The sequence below is a fragment of the Xyrauchen texanus genome, chromosome 38, assembly GCF_025860055.1.
Source record: "Xyrauchen texanus isolate HMW12.3.18 chromosome 38, RBS_HiC_50CHRs, whole genome shotgun sequence".
Classification (NCBI taxonomy): domain Eukaryota; kingdom Metazoa; phylum Chordata; class Actinopteri; order Cypriniformes; family Catostomidae; genus Xyrauchen; species Xyrauchen texanus.
The window spans coordinates 16,700,383-16,719,093 of record NC_068313.1 but is presented as its reverse complement, the minus strand read 5'-3'; the positions used below and the strand labels follow the sequence as shown (position 1 = coordinate 16,719,093).

General features: G+C 38.4%; 1 protein-coding gene across 1 annotated transcript in view; it reads left to right on the top strand.

Annotated features, from left to right (window-relative positions):
• LOC127631738 (pleckstrin homology-like domain family B member 1) overlaps positions 1-18,711 on the top strand; it is a 92,028-nt gene that overhangs the window by 21,093 nt on the left and 52,224 nt on the right. The window contains exons 5-6 of the mRNA XM_052110025.1: positions 3,546-3,671; positions 9,585-11,059. Coding sequence (XP_051965985.1) covers positions 3,546-3,671; positions 9,585-11,059 — 1,601 coding nt within the window. The remainder of the gene's footprint in view (positions 1-3,545; positions 3,672-9,584; positions 11,060-18,711) is intronic.

Here is an 18,711-nt window from a genome sequence, read left to right as displayed (position 1 = left end):
CCACCTCACTGGCCCAATGGTGGAATCCAACGAAGTGGTGAAGGTATCTGCATATTCGTCTTTTTCATGCACGTGTGGCTGTAGCGTCATAAATATTTGAGTTAGTTAAGACTGAATCTGACTCCATTAATAATTTAATCTGATTCCAATTATATTAGACCTCGAATTTAGATTGAGATTCCAATTATTATTGATAATCAATTGAGATCTTTTCTAGATTTGGATTCTTGATTATTCTAGTTGATTCTATGCTTTTACTTTGCACTCTTTCATTTGGGCTCCTGTTAGTAGAGTCTATGCTCTGGCAGGGTAATACGTGATCATTCCACAATGATGGGAATTGGCTAATACTATTCAGACAAGTTGCTCCCTGCATAGTTTTATCTGAATAATGCATCCACTTAATTAAAATAACACCACTCTCAACCAGAATGATTGATTAATTCTATCTGGATAGGCCAACCAATGCTACCATATCTAGACAGTACTTTTATTTAGTCTCCATAGTTTCCTATGTACCCTTGACCGGAATAATGTTAACAGTAATCAGAGGTAATGACTAACATTATTTAGGCGAGATGAACAAACATTTTTTGTTCTAAATAATGATTATATTTACTCCCTACAGTCTAGGTACACTTAGTTAATGCTGAATAGTTTTCAGAAGGTCTCAGAAGACATGCCGATTCTTTATCAATGCTGAGCCGTTTGTTTGTAGTCATGAATTTCAGAAGAGGTCCGAAAGTTTAATAATTTATTAGTCAGGTAAATATGTATCAAGCCAATTACATAACTAATCAATTCAGAAATAATAAATACCAAACATGTAATTCTCAAATATTAATCTTAAAATAACAGATAGCAGAATATGTAGTTTGAAACTAAAGGGGATTTCTGGCTACAGAAAATTCCAATGAACAATGTGCTACATGTCCTTAATTAACCAGACAACAACCAAATTGAAAGACAATAAGAATTTATGGATGAATAGGTTTGGAAGTCCTGGGGTCACACCTAATCTGCATACAGGAGGTAGGCATACCCACCAAAATTGGTCAGAATTCCTTGAAATTCTCAAAACTGTGTTATCATTTATTTTACAGTAACGGTAATCAGACCTTCGTACCAGTCACACACAGACCTTTTCAATGACATGAAACATGAAACGCCAGACATATAATTAGACATTCGTTACCTACAAGATTTAAGTGTGTTTAAAGGTGATTTTGAGCTGAGAGGGACAGGAGGGGGTAGGAGGGTAAAGAACAGATGTGAGAACTAAACAATGAGGCAAATCTCGCTCAGTTGGGTGTGAGACGGTGTCTTTGCAAGAAAGTTTATATGCTGATTTTCTCAGAGAATATATATTTGCTCTTTGCCTCCCTGGGGAGTTCTGTCCTTTGAATGCAAACAACTTGTCATCTCATCTTACAGTGGCCAGAACTTTCAACACATACTGTATGGACTGGTCACTTAACAATCCCATAATCCCTCGGGAGCTGAGGCGACTTTGCGTTCAAAACTCAGGATTTAAAAGTACAGCGGTGAACCTCGAGTCAGATGGCTCTTCTCAACTGTAAGTGCTGAATATACCAAGATAATTGCTCCTTGTGCTGAAATTGTGCTTGTTTAACAAAACCAGAGCAGATAGTTTTCACGGTTGTTGTTCTTACGTCATATATGCGGGTCACGAGACAATGCCCACATCCCCGGATGAATAATGTACGAAATCTATTCATACTACACGCATGCATACCTAAAAGAATGTACTGTACTGTTTTGCCAACAGATAAGTAAATCCTTCATTAAATACAGTACTTACTGTGACAGTACGCGTTTCGGTTGCAGGGCATGTGTTTTTTTTAATTGAATTGTTTCACTCACAAGATACAGTACAATTGGTAATTATAGGCCACACCCAATATTTATTTGCTTATATTTTCGGAACAACTTAATGAATCATAATTTATTTAATAAAATTTTGTCCGAAGGTTCTGTAGATGATTTATGCTAAATTTCGTGTGAATCAAGCCAACGGCTTAGGAGAAGTTTGAAAAAGGTTTTTCATAAAAATCCAAATGTAATGTGCCACAATATTACATGCACTAAAAGGCATGAGAAAACTGAGCTCATCAATTATGACTGAATTCAGGGTCATTACAAAGGAGTTAACATTTTTATAAACCAAACTTAATATATTCAGTTAATTTTACAGGCTGTCTGCAAAAACACCACAGCAGCTCATGTTAACCTGTTTCACCTTGTAAACATAAATATACAAAATCTCAATTTTCAGTCTTTCAAGTGTGGTCCTCTTAAATGTATTTAAGAACTCTAAATCGACATCTGCACTGCTGAACACAATTAACGTTCCTGTCACATAATGTAGAACAATCAGATGTTAAATGTTTCAGTTGGCTAGGCTTTGTAAACTTTAAACTTTTAAGTAAAATTTCATTCAAGCTGACTAAAACATCTCACACAACTTTTTCACACTTGCTCGGTTGACTGAATAGATGAATTGCATCCATGGATGATGCCCATTGCAGTGTGAAACAACCATTGCGCAGTGTAGATGCATTTGGGAGTTGTAATGCAACACTTCATGACAGTGGCAAAGACAAATACAGGCCGGGGTGGGCCTAAGTGTACTTTTTAGTCTCAAATACGACTGTAATGGTCACACAAAGCCCTGAAAGGAAAAAAATATTTTGATTCTAGCCCTTACGGTTGCAGAGATATTAGCGAAAATGCAAACGTGCTTATTATTGCACCACCTAGGAGCGGATGAGTGTTTGTGAATGCGCCTGAGTCTGCAATGTACGGTCTCTGACGCCCAGATACTTTTAGGGCAGAAAAATAATAATAAGAATAATAATCAGAAAGTCCTAACAAATACTATAGGGTTCCAGCACCTTCCATGCCTGGCCCCCTAATGATCTACCCTGACTTCACAAGTCATATGTCTGACTTCAAATGGCATTCCAGTCTTTATTTTCAATTTGAAGGTGTGAAATATCTGAGTTCCGGGTTGTCTGGAAAGCACCGATGGTGACATCATTTGAAAAGGAAAGTAATTTCAGAGGTGAACCAACTTATTCTTTTATTTTGACAGAATAAATGACATAATAATCGATAAACGACAAAGTATAAGTATCGATTCAAATCGATTCACCCCCCAGTATTGAAGTAAATAGGGTGAATTTTGATTTCGTGTTGAATTTAACAGGCACTCAATAGGCACTTTACACAGCTAGTGCTTGGCTTGTCTATTTTTCCCCTCACTCAGCAAGCCAGGACCCTGAACTGACACCACAGTGTGAGATGTTCCTGCTTGTTCGTGTAAAATGGGGGCAAACATTCCTTTCCCCTCTCTGTACCTCTCACACTGCAGCACAAAACCATTCTGAAACTGCCAGAATCCTGGTCATGAGAATTTTAACGGCTTTCTTTAAGCACGGAGGGGACCTCTATGCTTATGTCAAGTATATTTAATCAAGCATTCTCAGCCTCATTAACTGGGCTTTGTATTGGTTTGTGTGCAGGCTGTATGCTGTGTTTTGGCCAATCCGCCTTCTTCCGCTTCAACCACCCTGAGGAGGCTTTCCGAATGAAAAGCATGATGCCTGAGGGAGGACAGACAGCCTGTTTGAAAAACTGGACCCATACAGGTAATGCAATATCCCACAGGAGAACACACAGCGACTGTGGCATTACTTATCTGATGCTTTCCTCTGCACACCGAATCACTCATGTGGAAAATACATACCTGTAAAGCCTCAATACCTATTTGTGATTTGAGAGCCAGCACACAAATGGAGTACTTGACACCTCTGACATGATGCTCACTCATTTGAGTGGAAAAAATTGTATTGTATATTTTATTGTTATTAAAGGAAAATTTTGTTCAAATATACAATTCTGACATTATTTACTCTATTTACACAAAACATTTTTTTTTAAAGAATTTTCACATAAAGTTTTTCCATACAGTGAAGTGACCGTGGGCTGGCTATAAATTAAATCAAACAGGTTCTCAAGTGTGGGATAGTTTAGCCAAAAATGAAAATTCTCTCATCATTGCCATGTCAGATGTGTATGAATTTCTTTCTTCAGCAGAACACAAATGAAGATTTTTTGAAGAATATTTCAGGCAATATAAAAGTATTCCAGACGACACTGGTGGTTAAATCCAAATCTTCTGGAGCAATTTGACGGTGTGAGTGAGAAAGAGATCAGTATTTATGACATGTTACCTTCCATTTCACTTTCTCATTCTTCTGTTTTTGGTGATTCACATTCTTCATGCATATCGCCCCCTACTGAGCGGGGAGTAGAATTTATGGGGAAAAATATACTTAAATATATATCTGTTTCTCAACCACATCTATCATATCGTGTTTAACCACTGGAGTTGCATGGATTAATTTTATGCTCCCTTTAGGTTGATTTTGAAGCTTCAAAATTTGCTTTGAATGGACATACAGAGCCTAAATATTCTTCTAAAATCGTCATTTGAGTTCAGCAGATGAAAGAATACCATAACCAAAATCTAATCCTTAAATATTCTTCCAAAAAGATACGTTTTTTTTTTTTTTTTTTGGTTAATTCTCTGTTTAGTTTTAAATCAATGAAACGACCTCCCTACCATAAACCTTAAACCTAACCTAACCGATAGTGTCATAAAAAGCAAATGTGAGATGAAAAACACAATTGCTGAAGCAACCACATCATTTTGTAATGCTTCTTTGTAGTGTAAATGACACTTTCAGCTTACGTGTTGACTCTGGACTCGTACCACAGTCCTTCGTGTGGCAAGTGCAATGCTCAGATGATCAGTTGAGCTACCACGCAATTCGATTGTGCTTGAATCATTTTGTTAATGTAGTTGGTTATGTGATGCAAACGTTGAAATATATTGCTTCCCAAGTCATTACATTTTGTAAGTGTTTAAATGTCATTAGATAGCATTGTATGAGGAACAGGGCAAAATGTGTTTATGAACTAATAATCTACCCATTTACTTGTGATTTGTGTGAAAGGAAATAGAAGTAATTGTTGTGGTGGTGCTTCTAGTGTTTATTTCACCATCAAATTGCTGCGATACGTACAATGAGCCAGGTAAAAGTAACTTTGCAAAAATAAAGTTATAGTAACTTGATTCTATGAGACCAGATTGGATAACCAAATGTCATGACTTTAGATCCGCAGCAAAGGTGGAGATTATCAATGAATAATGACTTACATTTTTGACTGTTCATCTAACAACTGTATTGTATGGTTTCAGAACATTAAGAATATGTCATATTGACCATTTTATGGTGATTTGTGGTCATTATTAACTGTCTAAGGAAGATCCGTGTAAAGATTAAAAATTATTTGTGTGTGTGTGTGTGTGAGCGTGTATTTATCACTTTGTGGGTACCAAATGTCCCCATAAGGATAGTAAAACCCTACATTTTTGACCTTGTGGGGACATTTTGTCAGTCCCCATGAGGAAAACAGCTTATAAATCATACTAAATTATGTTTTTTGAAAATGTAAAAATGCAGAATGTTTTCTGTGAGGGTTAGGTTTAGGGGTAGGGTTAGGTTTAGGGGATAGAACATATAGTTTGTACAGTATAAAAACCATTATGTCTATGGAAAGTCCCCATAAAACATGGAAACACAACATGTGTGTGTGTGTGTGTGTGTGTTCCAATGAAGAAGAAACATGAGTTTGGAATGCCTTGAGGGTAAATAATGACTGTTGATTTAAAACATTACTTATTTATCACGTTTTAAACAATGTATGTTCTGCAATAACTTTGTGAAGTGAGCTCTCTGCCTCTTTTAAAATAAGTTACTGTGGCAGAGCTGGCCCTAGAGGGTGTTACCACATGGCTGAATGGTGCAGTCTGTTTCAGTGTTACAGGTGCCGGTCTTCGGATGGGCCTAACTGCCTTTCCATGTCTAACTGTGAGCAACACAAGCTTGCCTGTATCCTGTGTTTCATGGTCACACTTTATATTAGGTGGCCTTAACTACTGTGTACTAACATTAAAAACATACAAGACTATGTATTTACTGTGTGACTACATGTTATTCTGCAAAATTCCCACATTTGCTGCTACTGAGGTTGAGGTACGGGTAGGTTTAGGAGTAAGCGTAGGTTTAAGGTTAGGATTAGGTTTTGGGGTTAGGGTTGGGTTGGGTTAGGGGGAAAGTTAACAACTACAAATGTAATTAAATGCAAGTACTTTAAATCTAATTACAATGCAAAAACATGTATGTACATAATAAGTACATTGTATCAAACAGTTAAGAACATAGTAGTTTAGGCCACCTAATATAAAATGGGTCCGGTTTCACCATGCAACTTTTAAGAGCAGCTCATTTCTGTTTGTCTCTTGACAGAGTGCTCTACATTTCCACTCCCTCTGTCAGCACTACAGAGCAGGCAATGTTTAAACAGAGCATTTACTAGATGTATTGGGTTGTTTTCCTGACTTTTCCTGTAATGTGGCACAACAGGACAAGTATAGTACATAAACACATCTGGTGGAATGCAATTCCAGAGTTTGTAATTAATTCCCTCAGCCTAAAAGAGGTTCTATTTGCCAACAAGCATGCTTTCCATCTCTACATATATTTGCACAAAATGTCTATGCATTTGTGTCAGAACTTAGATAAATTCTAAGAATTAAAGTGCATATATTATATACTATGCATATATAGGTCACCTCCATCTTGTTTAGTAAAATGTCAATGCATTTGGGTCTGGTTAGGCTATCATATTTAACATAATGCCCACCGTAGGAATTTTCCTTGTCAATTGGGCAGAAAATATCTAATAGTATGAAACTCCAGATGTGAAAAAGTGGTATCGCTACTCTACTGAATACAATGTAGACTGTATATTGTATTGAAATTAGAATATATTTTATACTGTGTTGTGCACATGCACATTACAATACTCACAGTTCACTATACATATTACAATACAATACACTATTGTAAATAACTTTGTGCCAAAGATATTTCCTTGTCCATCTCATTTCCAGTCCAGACAGATTTGTTGGCTATGCTCTGCTTATTTAAAGTTGAGGGGTATCTTTTACTTAATCTATATTTATCTCACCACCCACCCTAGTCTCCTATCCCCTTCTCACTCTTCCCGTCATATTCTCAAAATATCCGGCTGTGTTGTTCCCACACAGCAGGTCTACTGGATATTCTTGATGATATTACAGTATAGCTCATAGCAGAGTTTGATATATTAACAGATAGTATTTTATTGGGATGTCATTTTGATGTAATGCATTCACAAATAAGAAATTTTCCTTAGCTATATTCTAGCTATATTCAAGTTAATTTTTATTTCTAGTATATTAAATTATCTAGTGCATACACATTTTTTGTTATTATTAATATATAATTATTATGTTAATAATAACATAGAATTATTATTCTTGTAGTATTATTATTATCTAAACTATTTTAAAACAAAAGCAGCTTATCTTTCTAAGATTAAAACCACACCTACCTCAAAATAAATTAGGAAAATGTGCACTATTGCTTTAAGAAAGCAGACCCCGCCCCTTGCAGCCGGCAGTCAGTCACATCAGCACCGTGGACAGGGGAGGGCGGAGGACTCAGCGGTGCTGTAGCGGCGTCAGGCGCACCGAGACAGGCTGGAATATCTCAACGGCGTTTTTTACTCCTGCCTGGGTACCTTGTGGCCGGTACAGCTGGCCTTGATCAATACCGGAATGCAGGAGCCTTACATTTTAATCTGAGATTTGTAATGTGCTAAAACTGCTAAACAAAACGGCTAAACGTTTCCTAAAACGTCCCCCCATATGTAAGTACTCATTTTATATGTCAGAGCGGTTTACGGACGAATGTTATTATACAGTACAGTCCTTTTGTGGGCAGTTTGTTATGTTGACATGTATTATTTTATCACATGGAAGCTTTGATTTTTTTACTTTATCATAAATGTATCTCCATGTGTATGATTTCTTGAAACCTTTCTTTTTCCCTGACCGATGACTGTTGACATCAACAGGATTTAAACGGGTAATTTTGCCAGATGCATCGACAGCTGCTGTGACATATTTCTAACCCACAATGCCTATGAAATAATAAATAAAAACGCGAGGGAATGTCATGCATTATTTGTGAGGAGTTTGAGCAGAGAGAATGTCGTAATCAGGACAGATCTGGGTTGCTAACAGCAAGAATGATCAAGTTTTGAATTTTGGGAAATAAATTCTGTGACTGACTATATTTCTGTGACTATATTTCTAGCTGACCTAACCCTAAAATTAGTTGTTTGTGTAACCTAATGTAGTGTAACCTCATTCTGATTCAGAAATGCTAAATATTTTTGGACTAAAATCAAACCATTTAATTTAGACGTTACCACATGAAGCACATTTTGTATGGGTAAATTTTTCAGAGTACAGTACATTCAGGATGCACATTTTATTGGTTTGTTTTTCCTGAGCAGCAATTACATTGGTGTTGTTAACACTACTGTATGATTCATCAGCATCACATGATATGATTTCACCAGTATGTGTGAGATACTGAAATTAAGTTTGGTCACATTGGATGTCTGCTAAATGTGCCACAATAGATGTAGTTACATTAAATACAATCTGACTGTACTCATTACAATACTCACAGGTCACTATAAAAATTATAATACAATATCGTATTGTAATATGTATAGTGAACTGTGAGTATTGTAATGTGCATGTGCACATCAAAGTATAAAATATATTCTAATTTCTATACAATATACTCATAACAATATTCAGTCTACATTGTATTCAGTAGAGTAGCAATACCACTTTTTCACATCTGGAGTTTCATACTATTAGATACTTTTCTGCCCAATTGACAAGGAATATTCCTAAGGTGGGCATTGTGTTAAAAAATTATGTTGATGGTTTAGATAATGACCATCCTTGCTTATTCATTTTCAGCTGATGAACCAGTTGGAGATGGTTAGTTTCTCGAGAGGAATTTCCAGTGGGGCTCTGTGATTTAACTCATTTAGTTCATTTGACATTTATCCTATAAAACTGGCCGACTTACACTCTGAGTTTCCATTTGTTAAACCACTATTTCTGCTTGAGCATTCTTCTTATATGGGTTTGGCAGCAGTGCTAAAGTTGGAGGCAGTTGAATGGGACTAATGGATTAAATGCATCTCTACAGTGCCAAAAGAGCTGCAGGTACTTGGTATAATACTGAAGATAATCATTGGGGTTAGGTGAGGTGAGGAATCTAAAAGCATCAACTTAAGTGCCTTTCTTGTTATATCTATTAATGTTGTAATAGCTTATCCAACATCTTTGAGTGTTGCACAGCATCTCACTGTTTTGTTTTAATAGTACATGTAGGCTTTCAGGTAATATTGCCATAAAAGCTGCATGAATAATAATTATATAAGAATTCACAAATGGTTGTTTATAAATTATTTTAGATGAAGTATAGCATATCGCACCATAGGAAAAATGACCTTCCCAAATGTATTACATGTCAACTTCTTGTATGGCACAGGCTTATAGTTGTTATCTGGTCCTTCAGATTCTGTGAACCTTGTCAATGGGAACCACTCATCAGGGGTGCCAGGATCCCACCCGGTCTCCAATGAGAGAGTGCGTCCAGAGCACGGTGCCATTGTCAGTTCCATCGAGAAAGACCTTCAGGACATTATGGACTCACTATTCATGGATGATCCTCAGCCATCTTCTTCTGAGTCAAAGAAGCCCATTGGTCAGCCTATCTCCCAGTCCCCTCTATCCCCTATGTTAAATGGAGGTGGCCGTTTTCTACTCTCTCCTCCAACAAGCCCTGGTGCTATGTCTGTGGGCTCCAGTTACGAAAACACCTCCCCTCCTTTCTCGCCTCTTTCATCCCCATCGGCTGCCAGCAGTGACAGCTATAGAAGTCCCTCGCCGAGTGGTTGTCAGGACCAGATTCACACGCTTCCTCCTGTGCCAGTGAGGTCCTCCAGCTACAATTACACCAGCCAGCCTCCCATACCTCAGCCACGGACAATACTGCCCAACTATTCTAGTGTCAGCAGTGGCCCTAAGGTGCCTGAGAGTCCCAGACTCCAGAGAAAGGCTCTTTTAGAAGCACCTCTAAGCCCAAAGCCAGCCCGTAGGGTGTTGAACCAAGACTGCTTAGTGGCTAAAATTCCAGAGAGCCCCATACAGACTCACATTCTGCCCTCTGTCTCAATCTCTACCGCTCCTTCTGATGCTCCATCTGTCAGTCGGGTGCAAGTTCCAGGTAGCCCCAGATTGACCCCCAAATTCTCCGCCGCATCCCCATCTTCCTCACCCTCTAATACCAGAACTAAAGCTGCCATTGTCCTTCAGGAAAGGCCCTCAAGTCCTTTCCGGGAGCAGCCTCAGCCAGACCGCTCCTTGACGCCCAGTCCGCTCTCCCCGCCCTCGCGATCTTTTCAGCCCCCCTTGGACCCCATAGTCCACATCATTCAGGGCGGACCTTCATACTCGCACCCGCGCACTCTACAGCCTATAGAAAGCCCACGGCTGGCCCGCAGGAACCTTGATGGGAGCAGCATGAGGGAACTTCCTCCTCTCAGCCCCTCCATAGTTCATAGGGGATTACCTGTGCTGCCAGCAGTTATAGCGGGAACCCTGCGGACCCCAGAGACCCCATCACCAAGACTGGTTCCAGAGAGCCCCAGATTCAGGCGGAAAGCAGACTCTCCTACAGAAGAACAGTTCAGTCCTCGTGTAATGCGTACCTGCAGCCCATCACCCACCATGGATGGGCGGAAGGGCAGTTTTGGGAATTCACTATCTTCGGCATTCAGTCTAGGCTCTCTGCCTGGATCATCTCCCCGATCCAGTCCCAAGAGCCACAGGAAGATGTCAGCGGGCCACAGGGACCTTCGGCTTCCTCACCCAGGCATGAGGGAGCGCAAAAACAGCATCACTGAGATTAGCGACAATGAGGATGACCTGCTGGAGTACCATCGGCGCCAGAGAGAAGAGCGACTCAGAGAACAGGAAATGGAGAGACTGGTGAGTGAGACATCTCTTTTCCATGTTGTGATTGCCACATCATAGTACAAAGAATCCTTCCATTGGAAATTCCCTGTCTCTGTTGGTACATGTCATGTAGGGTCCCGTCTCTACATGCCTTCTGACGATATGTAAATTGCAAGTTTCTGCTCTTAATAATTTTTCACACATCAGTGGAATCTAATCATAAACTCCCCAAAAATGTGTAGTACACCCAAAAATAAATATTCTGTTGTCATTTGCTCACCATTTACTCCAAAACCACATGACTCTCTTTCTTAAGGCCAAAGAATATGTTCAGTCATAAGACATTCACTTTGGTTTTCCACATGCCGATACACGGCACAATGCATGTGATGCAAATTTCGTCATCATCACAGTACGCATGCACCCTAGTTTTTCTAGACACACTGACTGTCCGTGGGTTTGCGCATCATCCGCGCATACGCCTATGGCTGCCGTCAACTGTGATTAAAGAGTAATACAAAGCAGTCATAGTCTGCATGCGTCAAACGCATGGGCTTGCTTTCAAAAGAGCATACTGAAGACTATATTAAAGACTGCATGCTCGATCGTGTGCGAGACTGGCACTGATAAAACTAAGTATACTCTAGCCTTTACATGGAATACAAAAGGAGATGTTAGGCAGGATGTTAGGTTACAATCATTGTTCACCTTTATTGCATCTTTTTCTCTTCTATAAAAGTGAATGGTGCCTAACATCTCATTTTGGATTGCATGGAACACAGAAAGAGTCTTCTTTTTTGGGTGAACTATCCCTAGTTTTTCACTGCTAAGTGGATGGGTGAAAACCACAAACCATTGGCTAAATCTATCATTAACACACCTTAAGCATGAGCAATTATGGTTTTCGTAAGAATGCAGAACATTTGAAGGAAATAAGGGAGCGGTCTTGGACATAGCTGACACACTGACTAATCCGCTGTCTTGCTGAGGCAAAGGGCTCTGATTTTACCATGGCAACCCCATTGTTTGCTGTCTCTTTTACTGAGCGGTGGGAGGGAACAGTAGACATCTTAGTCCCATTTGCTGCCCAGAATGAAGCCATTTAGACAAAGGCCCCTGTGAAGTTTTATATGTGTTTGTTTTAATCCCTTGTAATTACCCATTGTAGCTGTTTATTGGTCTCAGAAAAGGAGGTGATCTATTGAACATACACAGTTATGCTTCAATACTCCCAAAAGAGAGTATGTGCAGATTTGGCTGTTCACCCAGCCCAGGTTTATAATAAAATTATATGACTCAATAGTATGTACATCATGTCTGATATTTTTATTTGAATTGGCTTTTTGTCAAAGATGTGATCTGAAATAAAAGCCAAAAGATCTAGCTAAAGTAAAGGCCAAGTAAATGCGCTCAACATGCCAATGACCTAATCTTAGCAAATGTGCTTCCTCCAAAATGGCTTGTTTTTTACAAAATAAGTCAAACAAGAAATGACCTCAGACATATTTGCAAAATGTTGAGTGCACAAAACTTATACTGCCATGTTAAAAGGATAGTTCACCCAAAAAATTCTGTCATCATTTACTCACCCTCATGTTTTTACAAAATTCTATGACTTTCTTTCTTCAGTGGAACACAAAGTGAAATTTTATGCAGAATGACAGCTTTAGTCACAATTAACTTGGTTCTGTGGTCCATCAACAAACAGCCCTCGTCTTCATGCAGTTCTGTGCCATCTATGTAGCATTCGTCAAGCCAGCATGCATTTCAACACACACATCAGAGATTGATGTATCTGACATGTGGCTCAGCCACGTTTTGCTCATTTGACTGCCCTGTGGCTCATGTGGAGTGGGAGCTGGAAGCTGTCTAGCATGACTAGCATAAATTGGCTCCAGAATCTGGGCTGCATGTTTTCATTTTTCAATGGCAGCTGACTGTCTCAAGCATGGGAGGACAGAACAGAGAGTCTGTGGCACAATCATGTAACATGTCAAGGCATTGAATGCATGGTGACTGTGTTAATTGGGGAGTTGATGATGGGGCTGACTGCAGTCATGGGGCTAAATGACCCTCTAAAACATTACTACTGGATGCACCACAGCAGTGCACCTCTGCTAGGGGTTTATGCTGTTAAGCCTTGGAATCACATTACTATACCTATAATATACCTACTAGGCCTATACATTTTACAAAATTATTTTGATATGGCTCGTAGGTATCACAGCAGTTTCCTGGTGATATGAACACTAGAGGTGCTACAACTATGACTTTTCTTCCCTTTCACACAATGCTTAAGACGGTTAAGGCGATACATTTTATTTCATCTCACTTTTGCTTTTTACGACACTGTTGATTAGGTTTAGGTTTAAGGTTTTGGGTAGGGAGGTCAGATTTGTTGATTTAAAACTCAACAGAGCTTTAACCTTAACCTCATCTGTTTGGGAGAACATTTAACTTGCTTTTAGCATCACACAGTGATACAAATTTACTAAGAATATTAGTCAAATAATTTTCAAGAGATCAGTCTGGAGAAAGCAGCTATAGGAACTCATATATATATATTATATTATAAGTTGTTTTTTTTTAATGTTGTAGAAATTTGTTAAAAGCTATTTTAAATTAAATTAATGTCAGTTTATGTGTCAAAATAAAACTGAATCCTCACTATTCTTTAATGTAAGTGGATATTTTGGTTCGTTTTATGCATGTTTAGCTGAGTAAGGAAGAGATAGTCTGTCCCTGGGCCAGCGGTGCGTAATTTATCATCTCTAAACTGCCACAAGGCACCAGAGGCACACATGGTTTCCTTAGATACAGCCTTGGCACACACACTTGGCATATGGCATCATTCACTAACTGTTCTGTCAGTCAGCTCGAGTGCCATACTGATGCCAGCTTGGCTAAAGATGACCTGTTTTTTTTTTAGTGAGAGCTCCCGTGATGACATCACATTTCCATTACTCTATAAAATAGACATTTGCTGCACGGAAAAAGCAGAAATGTGGGTGATTGTTCTGTTTAGTGTGAAGTTTATTTACTGAGAAACAAATTGAAATGAAGATGCCAGTTGGCTTAACTAATAAAAAGTAGGGGTGTAATGTTCACTCAACTCACGATTCGGTTCGGTTCATGATACTGAGCTCACGGTTCGGATCAGTTTACAATTCTTTAATCTAAGCCTGAATTAAGAACGTGAAGATTGAAAGTTTTATTATTATTTTATTATTATTATTACTTAATAATAATAATACTTAATAATTAATAATATTTATGTATATTATATATATTTATATTTCTGGATGCTGCAGAGAAAAGTCTCCACACGCGCTACGTCTCTGTGGAAACGCACTCAATGAGACATTTGATAAAATGCACGTATGGAAGGTCTCAGACACGGAGGCAACTGAGATTCATCCTCCGCCACCCGGATTGAGGTCACTACACCACCAGGAGTACTTAAAGAGCACATTGGGAATTGGGCATGCTATATTGGGGAGAAATGTTTAAGAATACAAATTTGTTATGTGATTTATCAGAGATGTACTGGGATCAAAAATCAGCCTAGAACATGCAAAGGTGACACCAAATGGAAATAACAGATAATAATTTGTTTTGCTGAAAATATGGAACAGTGATACACATATATGCTGCTTACACATGGTCACTGATTACATACATTTAAAATATTTCAAATTAAAGCTGTATTTTTCTAAAATAATATTGTCTCTGATTACGTCTAAATAATATAAAAAAAACTACATATTTCATGGAGTGCATGCTTATCCAGTTAAACAATGTCCCTACTTGAAACACTACTGAAATGTACTGATCTAATCCAATCAGACATGACATGTGACATTGCATAGCATTATTATACATATTCAGCATTATCTATAGTAGATTAATTTGGCGCTTTTATTAAACTTCTGCTAATTTTTATTTCTCTCGTGCAGTCAAAACAGATCTCTCGAAGAAGCATCCTAATTTGCCAAAAATCTTAAATAAGTGTCCTAACTTTAGGACAACCCCACTGGCGTCCTAACTGAACACATATTTGAAAGCCGACGGTTACAGTCACATTATAAGACTATGAAACATAACTATAGCACTGTCCGAGAATAGAGCTACATTTATCCACAAAATATGATAATGCAGTTATCAAAACGTATATTTCTGCAGCCTTGAAATTAAAAGCACAACTATTTTGTTTCTCCATTTGCATCTATCTAATGTTTAATTCACAGCAGCTGTTTGCGCTCCGTTGTATGCTTGTTAAAGACACGAGAGGTGATTTTCAGACTAGATGAAGCGGTTTAGGATTTCCTAACCTGAGATAAGATACGATTTTGTAAGATAAAATAAGAATCCTAAATCAAGTTAGGATTTACTTCTCTAAAATGAATTTGTGAAAGGTCCTAAATTAACTGATCAGATCTTAACTTAAGATAGGATGTTTTCTGTAATACATCCTCAGATTCCTCCCGGCTATAAAGATGCTTCTCTCCCGCTCACATTCGCATAAATGGTTTCACTTTCTGTTCTCGCAGATTCAGCTAGTAATCCAATTTTAGAGCTCCTTTTGTGCATTGAAGCGATTTCCATGTGTATGCCTACATTATAAATATGATACAGATTAAAACAAACAAAAAAACAAACAAACAAAACCTGTCCAATCTCAATTTTTTCCAAATTGTCACATTTTTGACTGCAGTGTACCGTGCCACCGTTACACCCCTAAAAAAAATAGTAAGAAATAGAGAATTATCTGCAAATTTTGCTGTTTCGTGTTATTTTTATTTAAAGATACAGCATTTCTGTGACACTAAACAGAGATTGTTTAGTAATTTTTTTCACAATGCAACGCAATGCAGACTTCGCAGAGAGGCTGTTATTAAAGAAAGACCCGATAGTAAACCTGCAACCTGTGAATAAGTGTTGTTTCTAATTTCTCTTGAAATTAGACACAGAATTTCTGAAAGGCACAGCAGCAAAAATAAATAAATAAATAAATAAAAACAAAAAAATATATTAAAAGTCAAATTATATAAACAAATAAAGCAACCTGTTTAATTCTTAAGGTCAGGAAGAGGGTGGAAATTGGACACACAAAACTAAATTATGACCTGTCTGTCTTAATTTAACAAATAAACTGATAAAAACCATTAAAGATGTGAACCCTTTGAAAAATCTGGAATGGTTGGTGTAGATTTGTTGCATGAATAATCAATTGATGCCGTAATAATGAGGGATTCTGTTCTGCATGTCTCAGTATGTGCAGATTTTGGGGAGGGCAGACAGACAGGTCATCTGCACAGGGGAGACAATAAGCCTACATGACAAGCATGGGCTGTTCACGTGGATTATATATATATATATATCGTTTTGACTCTTTTGACAAAATATGCACAAACATTACTGTGTGTCTGTGTGTGTATGTGAGATGGAGAGGGATGAGAAGTCAAGCAATCTCGTTTGTATCCCAGTTTACCCATCATGCCATTAAGATCTTTTTGAAGAAGATAAAAGCTTGACGGTGATAGCGGATATGAGCTCCCTCTGTAGCATTCTGCTGGCAGTTTAATGTATTTGCTTCCTGTGTATTTGCAGTTCAGTAAAGTGAGTTAGCTGCTTGCAGGCAGATTAAAGGACTATCCGGGGTTTAATACAAGTTCATCTCAATCGACAGCATTTGTTGCATAATGTACAATGTTGCAGCAAACATTTATTTAGATTATTCCCTCCTTTTTTCTTTTTATTTTTTTTTAAATTTGATCCTCTTTTCTCTCAATTTGGAATGCCCAATTCCAACTACTTAGTAGGTCCTCATGGTGGTGCAGTTACTCACCTCAGTCCAGGTGGCGGAGTACAAGTCTCAGTTGCCTCCGCTTCTGAGACCGTCAATCCGCGCATCTTTTCACGTGGCTCGTTGTGCATGACACCGTGGAGTCTCACAGCACGGGAGGCTCTTGCTACTCTCCGCGATCCACGCACAACTTACCACGTGCCCCATTGAGAGCGAGAACCCCTAATCGCGATCACGAGGAGGTTACCCCATATGTCTCTCCGGGCCAATTTGGTTGCTTAGGAGACCTGGCTGGAGTCACTCAGCACACCCTGGAGTTGACTCCAGGAGTGGTTGTCAGCGTCAGTACTCGCTGAGCTACCCAGGCCCCCCCTTCCCTCCTTTTCTTAAAAAAAAAGTTCACATTTGAATTTCAGTGAGGTACAGAACAATAAATGTAAGTGCTTTTATAAATTTTAATCGTCCTCCAATTGCCCCCAAATTGGTCAACATTATGCCACAAATGATGTCAATTGAGCTTAACTTTTAATGAACAAAGAATATTCCATTAATGCAGAGAAAAAGAGTTTTTTGGGCAAAGGAGATGGTTAACTGACTTTCTGTATCTGTGATTATCTGGGTCAATGCCGACTTTACTCATTATGACATGACTTTTGTAATCAAGGCAGTGAAGAGCAACACTGAGTGTTGAGTTTGCTGTAGACTCTTAGCAACAACACATCCATATATGATATACAGTAGAAATTCTTCACAGTCTCCATGGCTGACATACAGGTGACTCTGTACTTGACTCTGTGACTCTGTACTATGCACTTACATGTTAATAATAGAGTTTGATATGTAGATTTTAAGGGATCCTGAACATCTGCAAAGGTAGTATTGAATTAGATGGAATGTCCATTTGCTGTTAGTTTTGAACGTGTTTTGTTAAGGTTAGATGTTTTAAATGAGACCTTATCCTTTTCTGTCCATCACCTTGACTGCTTGCATTCTCATTATTCAGAGTAATAAAGGCCCATTGCAGAAAGGGGCTGCAGATTGTTTCTGGCATGGATTTGATATAGAGGCTGAAATGCTGAGTAACATGCCAGGCACAACTTGAGAGACCTTTCAGGTATCTGTGTAATAAAGTGGCAAACATCACTATTACTACTGCCCATAAAATGGGTTATTGAACAAACACTAGCCCTATGTACTTAAAATCACACTCGTCCTTCATTTTTTAAATGATCGTACTTGGAAAATACAACAAATGAAAAAATCCCTTAGACTTACATTGAAGAAAGGACCTGAGCCATATCTAAATACCAGAATATCATAGAAACTTTGGGTGGGCTCTTTTGACTTGGGTCAGTAAGCAACCACCTAGTATTGAAGTCACACCAATGCCAATGAGAAAGTCAACCTATGAAATAATAAAATAATAAAAACCATTTAAAAAACTCTGGGGTAATTTCAAAAGTCTGATATGGAGCAGTCAGAACTCATCCATCTTTATATTGCGTTTGACACATAGCCCAGTCGTTGAGGTTTTTTGGTTCATCTGGGGCCTGAGGGAGGAAGAGAGGACACAGAGCGGTACACATCCATGTGTTTAGTCTAGGACAGAGCACTGCTTATGGTTTATTAACAGCTTCTTATGTCAGACTTGAGAACCAAGTTCACAGTTGTGTGTGCATTCTTTTGGGGCTATTTGACGTTTCCCCACAGCCTTATTTGGATTTGCAAATACTGTATGTTTGTTTCAGGGAGTTATTGATGAACCAAGGTTTAATTTTAATGCATTTTTGCACTCTGCATGCATTATTCCCAGAATCCAGAGAGGTTCCCATGTTTCACAGCTGCAAGTCCGTCTAGACATATTATTTCTGTTCCAACA